General features: G+C 38.7%; 1 protein-coding gene across 1 annotated transcript; it reads left to right on the plus strand.

The window, feature by feature from the left end:
• The first annotated feature begins 468 nt into the window (after positions 1–468).
• Positions 469–4,473, plus strand: LOC113324134. The gene is made up of 5 exons (XM_026572466.1): positions 469–565; positions 1,006–1,078; positions 1,377–1,487; positions 3,216–3,515; positions 3,630–4,473. The coding sequence occupies exons 1-5, from the start codon at positions 469–471 to the stop codon at positions 4,471–4,473; spliced, it is 1,425 nt and encodes a 474-aa protein (XP_026428251.1).
• The last annotated feature ends 7,639 nt before the right edge of the window (positions 4,474–12,112 follow it).

Genomic DNA, 12,112 nt, shown 5'->3' on the forward strand with positions numbered 1-12,112 from the left:
AATTCCCTTATCATTAGTTTCTCTCTCCTTCCTACTTCACCTGAAACTGAGATGGCGGCATAATTTCTCTGAGAAATCGGAGGTGAGTTTCTGATGAGTTCCAAGGCTGAGAACATCAAGGATCGTTTTCTTTTCAGATGGGGTTTGTGTGATGAATTTCCAAAGCTGAGAATACTCAAAGAGAGCAGGGTTGATGCTGGAAAGAACGAGAGTAATTGGGCTTCTGTAGGAGAGTCGAATAGTAGCAATTTTGTGTTGTTCTCGGTAATTGGTACTGCGAATTGAAGTTGGATGATGAATTAAAGTTAGGGTTTGAAATGATTTGTGAGGAGAGAGGGTTTTGATGGTGGTTTACGAGAAGAATCAGTGATGGATATTGAATATGGTGGTCTCTGTTGAAGTGGTTGTACGTCAGGGAAGCGGTAGTGGTTAAAGGAATTGCAGCTGGTGATATTTAGACGGTCTTCAATGAGTCTGTTTGAGTGTTTTACAAGGATAAATGGAGATGTTGTTGGTGGATATTTGAGAAGAGATGGTGATGATTCTGATGGTGAAGCTCAGGGAAGTAATGGGTTTCTACAGGGTTTGGTTGTGTTGAAATTCAAGGGAGATTGAAATGGTTGCTACCACTGGTTTATGGGAGATGAATTGAGCACAAGAGACAGCTGAACTATGAACCTGAAGCAGAAAGGACACAAGAATTGCCAGTATTGAACTGCAGATGTGGATTCAAAAATACAAGATGAACTGGAGCTAGTAGGAAGTGAAGCTAATGAATGGAACTGGTGGTGTTATGAAAATGGAGATGGAACCAGTTAATCTGAGAGAGAGAGAGAGAGAGAGAGAGAGAGAGAGAGAGAGAGAGAGAGAGAGAGAGCAGTCTAGTGGTTTGATCGGAGTGATATTGATGCTGCAGTTGAAGAAGCTATGTTGCAATTGAGAGTTCAGTGCAGTTGGAGATGAAATTGTGGAGTTCGTATGCTAGGACTGAGATTGCATTTGCAGGATGTGAAGCTGAGTTGCAGTTATGTCGCAGGGAAGACAATGAATTGCAGGTGCTGAGCTTGTGCTGGTTCAGGTAACTTGTGTGCTGTGGAGTTTGCAAAGGAGCAGCTGAGTTGAATGATGGTTCTGGTGGATTATGTAATTGAAGTGACGATGTTGTTTAGATGAATGCCTAGGTTCAGGTGGTGGTTGAATGATGCAGGAGTGGACTGGAAATGATATATTGCAGTATGGAGTTGTAGCTGTGAAGAATTGCAGCTGAAAGTGAGCCTGTGGAGGATATTGCACAAGGGAGTAGCACTAGTTCAGGCCATTACAAGTGCAGGTGATGATAAGACTGCAAGAAGAAGCTACGGGAAGTGAAATTGCAGGTGCTTGAGAAATGCAGCTGAATTGAAGGCAGATGTTGCTGTTTTGAGGTTTTGCTGCGATGCAGTACTGCAGGCAAGGAAGGAACTGAATCGGTTGAAGTATTGCAATGTGTAAGTTATTAGCAGATGGTTTTGCAGCTGTGCAAGGGCTAGGTAGATGATTCCATGGGATCTGAAGTTGTTTGTTGGTACTGAGAGGAACGATTGAATGGCGATGATGAATTGGAGCCGAAGCTGTAACTGGTGCTGGCAATAATAGTGCAAGTGAGATGTAGAACTATGAGCTGAATATGAGGAGTGAAGCGTCACCATGGCTGCAACTGAGGGTGAAATGCAATCAGTGCGCAAAACAAGTTCAGCCTGTGCAAGACTGCAACTGTCCTAGACCTAACTAATTCAGATCAAGACCAGTCAGCTGCCTTAGCAGATTTTTTCATGGGTTTTTCTCATACATGGGCTTGGTGGACTTTTATCTATTGGACCTTTGAAGACTTGACCTAATAAGAGACATAAAAGGGAGGATTTTTACAACTTTGAGATTATCACGTATTCTACTTGGAGTTTTTGGGAGATAGCCGCAGCTAGGGTTTGCTTTCGTTTTTATCTTTAATCTTTTTTATTTCAATTATATTTGATGATGAACTCCAAAACTATGAGTAACTAAAACTATTTTTGATTAAGGGTGATTTCAAAGCCCGAAATATGAACTCATGATTGATATGCAATAGCTCGTTTTCTCGCAAGTTTAGTTATTGTTTGATTTCTACCATGCTAATAATGCTTATGGATAGTTCCTTAATTGTTTAAGTTCGAAATTAAATAGTTATGTCACAATCTTATTGCTAGTTTACATTTTCTTTGACCCGTAATTGTCTAGAGTATTAAACACAAGTAGCAATATGTGGGTATTGATGATGGGACTTTGTTAAGTACCCATATGTATAAATTGACACTAGTAGGTGATTCATGCTTTTGAGTTCATCACTAGGAGAAACCTTATCTCATAAAACATAAAGCATTTGTTTAAGTCACACCTAGTAAGGGTACCTCTAGGAAACTTGGCAAGTAGAAACCGGTAGTCGAGCGCTTGCGTATCCGATGAGCTTAGGAGATAATAACGGGATAGTTGAGCATACTAATTATCCTAGGGTTGTTAGTAACAATATAATGCAAAGAACGCAGCTTTATATCAATTTGATTTATATTCCGTGACCGAGAATGAAACTTTAATCAATTTCATCTCATATTTGAATACAAATTTACAATTTCCAGAATTTCTACAACAAAATCTTCTTTGCTAAGAGTAATCTCATAACAACTTTTACTCCATACCTTCCTTGGGACGAATCTGCTTTCAATATATTACTTGCTAGTGTAAAGAAAAGTAGAAAAATATTATTTGCGAGTTGACACCTCGTCAAAATTGGCGTCGCTGCCGGGGAGGCAGTGGAAAGTTTAGTTGTTATTTTTATTCTTAGTTGTTATACTTTTGCATTTATTTTCAATTTTAGTTTACTTATTCAATTTCTTAGAATCTGATTTTCAGGTACTATTTCTTTGGTGAATGCGTGGAGAAGGCAGACCAAGTCCTATTGGTATACGTCTTCGTTCGGGCACTTTACTAAGAGACTTCATTCGAGCAGTGAATACTCCACTTCCTCCTAGTTTTTTGTCTAGTGATTTCTCGGACTCGGAAAAATAGGAAGACAACACAATGGGAGGTCGGCCACCTTCTCCGAGAACACTCAAGGATCTCACTTCTCCAAACCTTGATCAGTAGCCTCTGAATGGAACTATTGAGTTGAAGCCACAATTGATTCACTTGCTGCCCAAATTCAGAGGCTTAGCGGGAAAAGATCCTAATCGTCACTTGCAACAATTTCATCATGTTGTGACTAGTTTGAAGCAAGCAACTGCAGATGCGGATATGACTATGATGACAACGTTTCCTTTCTCCCTTATAGAAGCTGCAGGAGAATGGTTCTTTTGCTTACCTCTTGGGAGTATAACCACATGGAATGGGATGAAGAAGTTATTCCTTGAGAAGTATTTTCCGGCATCAAAAGCAGCAGTGATTCGAAAGGAGATTTGTGGTATTATGCAAGTATCCGGAGAGACTCTTTATGAGTATTGGGAGCGGTACAAGAAACTTCTAGCTAGTTTCCCACACCACCAAATCAGCGATCAACTCATTATTCAATACTTCTATGAGGGGTTGCTTTCTAATGAGAGAAATTTGATTGATGCCGCAAGTGGTGGTGCACTCACCAACAAAACCATTGCGGAAGCTACAAGCTTGTTGGAGAACATGGCTGCAAACATGCAACAATTCTTCACTAGAGCTGAACCAATGCTAAGGAAGGTGAATGAAGTTGGTGATTCTTCACATTTGGAACATAGATTGGGTAACATGGAGAAGATGATGCATCAAATAGCAGCAGCTGTCATACCATCATCATACAACGAAGATGTTGAGCAAAGAAGTGCTATGTACCAAAATCAGCAAAGGCCAAGATATGATCCGTACTCCAACACATACAATCCAGGTTGGCGAGATCAACCGAATTTCAGTTACGGAAACAAGCAAGCTGTAACAAATACTACTTTCAATAAACAAGGTGGGTACCAATTCTTGCAAAGGCCACGTCAAGAAACTCAAGGCACGAGTATAGATGACAAGTTGAATCTTATTCTCAACACACTGGCGCAAGACAAGAAAAATTCAGAGATGGATATGAAGGACATACGTACACAAATGAGTCAACTAGATATTACTGTGAGCAAATTGGAAGCACAAGCAGCTGGAAAACTTCCTTCACAACCATTAAATCATAAGGAGAATGCCAATGCTATTGAGCTACAAAGTGGGAAGCAAATAGAGAAATCGGCAACATCATCGGTGTCCCATGAACCTGATTTGTGGAAAGAAGATGGTGAAAAATCCCCTAAAAAGGATGACCCGATAACAAATTCTAACTCTAAAAATCGTGTTTCTACTTATGCTACTCCTCCGCCTTTTTCTAGAAGGTTTGAAAAGTCGAACAAAAAGACATTGTACCAAGACATTTGGGAGATCTTTGAACATTCCACTAATTGAGGCGATAAGGAAGGTTCCTCGGTATGCAAAGTTCTTGAAGGAATTGTGCACTAGCAAGCATAAATTGACCATTAATGAGGTAATGAGTGTGAGGGAGAATACTTCGTCATATCTTCAAAAGAAACTCCCACCTAAGTTGAAAGACGCCGGTAGTTTCACCATACCATGTACTATTGGTAAAATCAGGTTTGAGCATGCTTTAATAGATTTAGGAGAATCCAGTAATGTTATGCCTTCCTCCATCTATGAATCATTGAATTTTGGTCCTCTTAAAGATACCGGTATTGTTATACAACTTGCTGATAGGTATAATACTTACCCGAAAGGGGTTATTGAGGATGTTTTGGTGCAGGTTAACCAACTCATTTTTCCGGCGGATTTATACGTTCTTGACATGATGGAAGAGGATTCCCCATCATCTACTCCCTTGTTGTTGGGTAGATCATTCATGCGAACGGCAAGAACAAAGATAGATGTTTTTAAAGGCGCCCTAACTATGTAGTTTGATGATGAAATCATAAGTTTCAATATCTCTGAGGCTATGAGATATCCTAGTGATGTGCATTCCTGTTTTTCAATTGATATTATTAATTTGCTAGATCCATAGATTTTTGAATTGAATGGTGATGCTTCTTTAGAAAACACCATAATGGAGGGTTTAGGTTATGGAAAATATAAAGACCTTGAAAGTCAATTGTCTATTTGTGATGAGCTTAAAGAGTCTGTTTTAGCTCTTAACTCATTACAAGAAGTTCCACAAAAGTATAATGCGTCTTATGTTTCTTTGCCACTTACTAATGAGACACTTTTACCGTCGATTGTGCAGGCACCTATTCTTGAGTTGAAACCTCTTCCGGATCACCTCAAATACGTATATTTAGGTGATAAGGAAGAGTTTCCGATTATCATTGTCAAAGACCTTACCAAGGTGCAAGAAGAGAAACTTGTTCGAGTGCTAAGAGAGTACAAGTCTTCCATTGGTTGGACCATTGCCGATATCAAAGGAATCATCCCTTCCACATGTATGCACCGAATACTTCTTGAGGAGGGGGAAAAACCAAGAAGAGAGGCTCAATGTCGCTTGAACCCTCCGATGATGGAGGTAGTCAAGAAAGAAATCCTGAAGTTGTTGGATGTCGGGGTTATCTATCCCATATCCGATAGCAAATGGGAGAGTCCGGTTCAAGTCGTTCCAAAGAAGCCCGGAATCACGGTAGTGAAAAACAATGATAATGACTTGGTTCCAACTAGAATCCAGACCGGCTGGAGAGTTTGCATTGACTACCGAAAGCTCAACTCTACCACCCGAAAGGACCATTTTCTCTTACCATTCATTGATCAAATGCTTGAAAGATTGGCTGGACACTCTCACTATTTATTTCTTGACAGTTTTTCAGGTTATAATCAGATTGCAATAGCTCCGGAAGATCAAGAAAAGACGACGTTTACTTGTCCCTTTGGCACTTTTGGGTATAGACGTATGTCGTTTGGCTTGTGCAATGTTCCAGCCACTTTTCAACGTTGTATGGTAAGTATATTTTTAGATTATGTGGAAAGCATCATAGAAGTGTTTATGGATGATTTTAGCGTGTATGGTGATTCTTTTTACAAGTGCTTAGATAACCTTGCACTTATTCTTAAACGATGCGTAGAAACTAATCTTGTGCTTAATTGAGAAAAGTGTCACTTTATGGTGAATCATGGGATTGTACTAGGCCATGTTATATCCTCTAAGGGGTTAGCAGTGGACAAGGCTAAGATAGATTTGATTCGGAGCTTACAATACCCCACAACTGTGAGGGAGGTTCGCTCTTTTCTTGTTCATGCAGGTTTTTATATGAGATTCATCAAGGATTTGTCCAAGATTGCAATGCCCCTGTGTAGACTTTTGCAAAAAGATGTGACCTTTGATTGTGACAAGGAATGCAAGGAGGCTTTTGACACCTTGAAGGAGTTGTTGACTACCGCACCAATCATCAAACCACCGGACTGGAGCAAGCCATTTGAGTTGATGTGTGATGCAAGTGATTATGCCGTTGGAGCCGTATTGGGACATCGAGATGGTAAAGTTCCATATGTCATTTATTATGCTTCTAGAACTCTCAACGGAGCACAAATCAACTAATCCACTACTGAAAAGGAGCTCTTGGCCATAATATTTGCACTAGAAAAGTTTAGATCTTACTTGGTGGGTACAAAGGTGGTTGTCTTCTCCGACCATGCTGCACTACGATACTTGCTCACAAAGAAGGATGCTAATCCAAGGCTCATAAGGTGGATACTCCTTCTTAAAGAGTTCAACTTGCAAATCAAGGACAAGAATGGCAGTGAAAATACCGTAGCGGGCCATTTAAGAAGATTGGTTGTGTATGAAGAAGCGATTCTGTTGCATGATAGCTTCCCGGATGAGCAACTCTTTGCGGTTGTTGGCACAACTGCTCGAATTTTAGATAGTGGTAAATAGGTTGTCGTTCGCTCGGACTTTGTTGAGATTGATTTTAGGATTAAATATAAAAAATACTAAAAAGAGAAAAATATGTGCAAAATATGTCACGGGATGAAGAATTCACTGGGACTCGGGATTTCACTGTTTTTCATATTCAAGTGGTTCAGAAACTAATCATAGGAAATTATAGCTCAAAACAAAGGAAATATTAACTCTATTCTTTGCCAAAATAGATTTCGTAAAACATCAATTGTAAATTACAAGCATAGTGTATCAAAAGAACATAAGACTAAGCATGCACTATCAAACAAGATAACAATTGATTAATAGAAATCATAAATCATTTAAAATCGGTGCAAAAAGTAAATAAAGAATTAAATAAATTATCACAAGGGTGAAATCCAGCTTCCTCCATTGTCCCAGTGTTGGGGTTTAGCTCCTCATATTGTAGACACTCTCAAAATATTTCTTTTATTGCTCAAAAAGTGCTTACAATGGTGAAAATGGAGAAAATAATAAAAGCAGCGAATTTGCAACGATGCTAAGGCGTTACAAACTCGCTGTTAACAAAGTAGGTGTTGCGAAATGAAGATATGCGCTACTAACGGACTGTTACAGAACTTGAAATATACGACAATAAACAACAATTGTTCTTGGCAGCATAATGTTCTTCATGTTCATCTTTTCTGCAGCAGCAGAAACTTCTCCCTGCAACTCGTGATTACTCACTCTGTTGCTCTATCTTCTAACCCCTGTCTCTTCATTTCCTCTCTGACTGACGAACACCCTTTATATACATAACTGAACCAAGAATATACCGTAATAAATTCGAAGATCTAAGTAATAGCTCTTATGCATACGCGGAAAATAATTTCCCAAATTCGCTCCTCCACGCGTTTTGCAGCTCACCCCACACTCCGATCATGCAAGAATATTGTCTATAATTGAGTCAAACTTTATCCAGCAGACGAAATCTCCTAAGATATCTTAACTGACTCGTGGAAGTGAGATGAATAACGGAGATATTACTGTGACTTCTGTTTTTCTTCAACTCGGTGAAATCTCCCTTTTTATTCGAACTAATCCACGTAGGTTTCCTATTTTAATGAAACAAGATCTTTATAACCAAATCCAACGAAAATATCTCCCAACACACTGCCAAAAGATTTCGCAGGTTTAAAAGAATTTCTTCCCGCCAAAAACTGTTTGAACGTGAAAGAAAAGGTTAGTCCTTATCCAACATCTTGGGTGTCAAATAACCAGTGGGTGCTAATGACAAATTTGGGCTACACATAGCTGTGGGTGTCCCATATCAAAAGTGGGGGTTCGTATAGTAAATGTCCTCCGAGGGTGCCTTTAGCAGTTTTTCGAGCCGATTCTTCCAAAAATGTTTATTTCTCCAAAATACCTACAAACACATAAAACACCATAATAAGTACGAAATCGAATACCAATAATACAGAAAATTGAGGACAACTTAGACACAAAAATGTTTCTATCAAATACCCCCAAAATTATTATTTGCTAGTCCTCGAGCAAAGCTAATCTAGAAAATAAAATCCTAACTCGCTAGGTGGCCCTAGCGACCGAGTTAATCTCGGGAGGCTTTACCAGAGGTGTACCCACAAAACCATGACTTCTAATTGGTCACAAGTATCCAAAGAGCTATGAGGACATACATATTCTCAACCTATCTTCAAGTAACTAGAATGCCAGAGAAATTAAAGGTGCCATCTCTAAAGCTGACTAAATAAAAAGGGGAGACACATGCGCAACACTGCTAGATAAAGAGATATCCGCTACACAGCTAGATAAACATTGTAAGATGCATCCACTTTACATCTAGTTAATATTAGGAGAGAGATAAAGATGAGAGGGACATCTGCTACATAGACGGACTAATTACGTGTGATGAGTTGAACCAGTGCTGGAAAGATCTTGTGCAAGATGGAAAGCGGACTAACAAAGCAACCAATATGCATCTCTCTTCGACTCTTTCATAGTGCTCAGTAGAAACAACGTCTTCTTCGGCTTCAACTATCGAACCTCCTAGAACCTTGACAATTAACTCTTCTCCTTAATTTTTTGCTTGAAACTTCCTTATAAATTTCTACTTCCCTATGGCCTTATTGAACAAAAGGATAATTATAGAACAAAAAGAACGTAATGATGATTTTTTATTTTATTTTTCAATTTTTCATCTTTTTCATTTATTTTTTTGCGACACAAAAATAACAAGACAAAAATCTAAATGGCCATGAGAGAAGGACTTTAGAACTTGTATCTTCGCAACTTATGATGTCTTGGTATCATGAACTTCAACAACTTATATCGTTGTCTTCAACTTTCTTCATATATTTTGATGTCGCTCCTCTTGTTGACGATGATAAGTTTCTACTGAGAGAGAGTCGTAATCCAGTAACTAAGACTACATTGTGAGGTTGCTTTGTCTTTCTGGCATTTCCTTCTGACCTACTTGCCTTTCTATCATGGATAGTTAGATCCATCACGGTTACCCTCTTAAAGGAACATGTTCTCTCCTGAATGTCAAAGATCTCAATGTCTCGGTAGAATGTTGTCCCTATCAATTCTAATTTCCATCTTTTCAGTGAGAAACAATATGTAAACTCAGCTAACCGGATACTAGTGACGCTAGAAGTTTCTCCCTTACTCCCAAACTTAAATCTAACATTGCCCTAAATGTTCTAAAGATAAAATTAAAAACATGAACAAGGAGAAACTATTACCACTTGAGGGAAAAGAAATAAGGAAGAATATTACCGTGTCGCATGAAAATGGGTTACCTCCCAAGAAGTGCTTAGTTTAAAGTCTTCAGCCAGACATTGGAAGAAGTCGTCACCTCGTAGAATCATAAAGAAGTAGTCGGAATAAATGTGGGTCATCTGGATAAAAAAGTGTTACCCAAAAGAATAGGAAACTACAACAGATCAAGAAGATACCGAACATACCCTTGCTTAAGACAACTACATCTAGTTGTGGTTCACGTTCAGGCTCTATAAAAGGGTCTAAATAAAAGGTTTTCATCGGTTGGATTTTCTCAAAGGCATTCTGAAGATTAGGATGCAGAGTCTGGAAATACTCAACTAAGAACTTAGAAGCGCATAACAAAAACCTGAATAATTGGGGATCCTCTAAGTCAATCAGATTTGACTCACACAGCTGACCACAATGAAAGAGGTGGGTTTGTTTAAGAAAATGTGTTGACCCTATTCTCCTAAAGTAATTAGGTTTAGTCTCAAAACTTAATAACCGACACATCTGAAAATCACAAGTCCCCACAATTGGAAGAAAAGTTTTTGGTGGGAAAACAAAGTCAATCTTGGTATCATAGCCTGGGTTAACCACATCAACCAGATGATGGGTTTCTAACAACTGAGCTCTCTTATGGACACAACTAGGTTCAGGAAAAAGTGTATGAAGATAATCTTGTAAGATGGTTGAGACACAAATTTCAAGTCCTACATGAGGGAACTTTCTAAGAGTTAAAACACACGGAGAATGATAATCACCCCCAAACTTAGAGTTTTTTGTGTCTCTAGAAAGACTAGTCACAACTTCCATAATTTCCAGGTCATCAGATTCATGAAAATGGTCAATTGATTCTTCTAAGTTATTATCAGGTAATGCATCCTTACTCATATCTACGAGTTTATGGTCTTCTAAGATTAGTGTTTCTAAATCGCTAGGCTCCAAAACGGTATTCTCAGAATAACCTCGTTTCTCTAAACCATTATCGACTTCGTAATCAAAAGGAAATACTACATCATCTAAAGAAGTGGTATCTCTAATCAAATCCTCATCCTTTTGAATAGGTGAATGATCATTAGAATTATCGGTATTTGAACAAAAAATATCACTATCATCATAAAGTTCATTTGGAGTAACAAATTCCTGATCACTATGCCTACATATTTCAAATACTTCATCAACACTATCCACATCATAATCATCATTGTAATAACATGAAAATGGTTGAACCTCATCTAAGGTAGTGTTACCAATTCTAATCTCGTCATCTTGATAAAAATTATCCTTATTTTCACGGGTGATATAGGAAAGAATGTATTGGCAATCAAGAGTAATTCGAGTAGTTCTTTCTTCCGTCTCTAATTCAAGCCTACGTGTTGACTCAGCAAACTCACGTGTTGACTCAGTTAACTTACATGTTTACTCAGCTAACTTCTTGAGGTTATCTTCTAAAGAAGTTTCACTCATTTTTACCGTTCTTTCTTCCATAACTAAGTCATTTGTGTCCGCTAACTTATGTATCGGCTCAAGTAACCTACGCGTTGACTCAAGTATCTTACGTGCTTCATCTAGGGGAGAGGAATTATAAGAATATTGCTCGTATGACAGGTGGGTATGTGGATATTAATTGGGCTCACCATGGTATGACCCATAACCTTCAAAAGGTTGGCGTTCCCAACCACTATTCACATTATGGTCATAAAAAGAATAATGTTCATTTTGCTCAGTCGAATAATAATTGTATTGGCTATTACAGTTCGACATCCTAACTGCAAGGGAATTCTAAACAAGCACAAAGAAGGCTGACTCGACCACAACAAGCCTATTTTATATAGAAAACCAAACACATGATGGCTCCCTTAGATTGTTTCTAGACCACCTTCTATTCTTTCGAAAAGGAATTTGTTACAATCTGAGCAAACCTCTCTGGAATCAATCCGAGTTAAAGTAAGTTGAATGGAGACGAGGGAAGCTCAGTGGAGCTTTGATACCCACGGCCTCACCAGCATTACAAGGCGACGCATTCAATTTACAGAAACCATCATGAACTACGAAGTATGCTCAAGAGGAACCAATATTTTTCGAACGACTTTCCTATTAAGCTCGTTACCCTATCGGTCTCGTTCTAGTCCAAAATTTAAGTCTTAGGTTCGCGTAGGTGATAGACACATTTTTGTGTCTGATATAATCTCAATTATATATATATGCTCGATTTTGTATTTATTTTGGCTTTTTATGTCTTTGTAGGTGTTTTTGGAAAAATAAGATTTTGCGGCGAAATTGGCTCGAAAAGTGTTTTTTGCATTCATGGGAGGAAATTTTCTATTCGGACCCTCACTTTGGATAAGGGATAACCTAATTACTAAGGGGCATCCCATTTCCAGGCAGCTGCTAATCGCACCCCTACTCTGGATAGGGGGCGAC

Source organism: Papaver somniferum, chromosome 11 (genome assembly GCF_003573695.1).
Source record: "Papaver somniferum cultivar HN1 chromosome 11, ASM357369v1, whole genome shotgun sequence".
In the NCBI taxonomy this organism is placed as follows: Eukaryota; Viridiplantae; Streptophyta; class Magnoliopsida; order Ranunculales; family Papaveraceae; genus Papaver; species Papaver somniferum.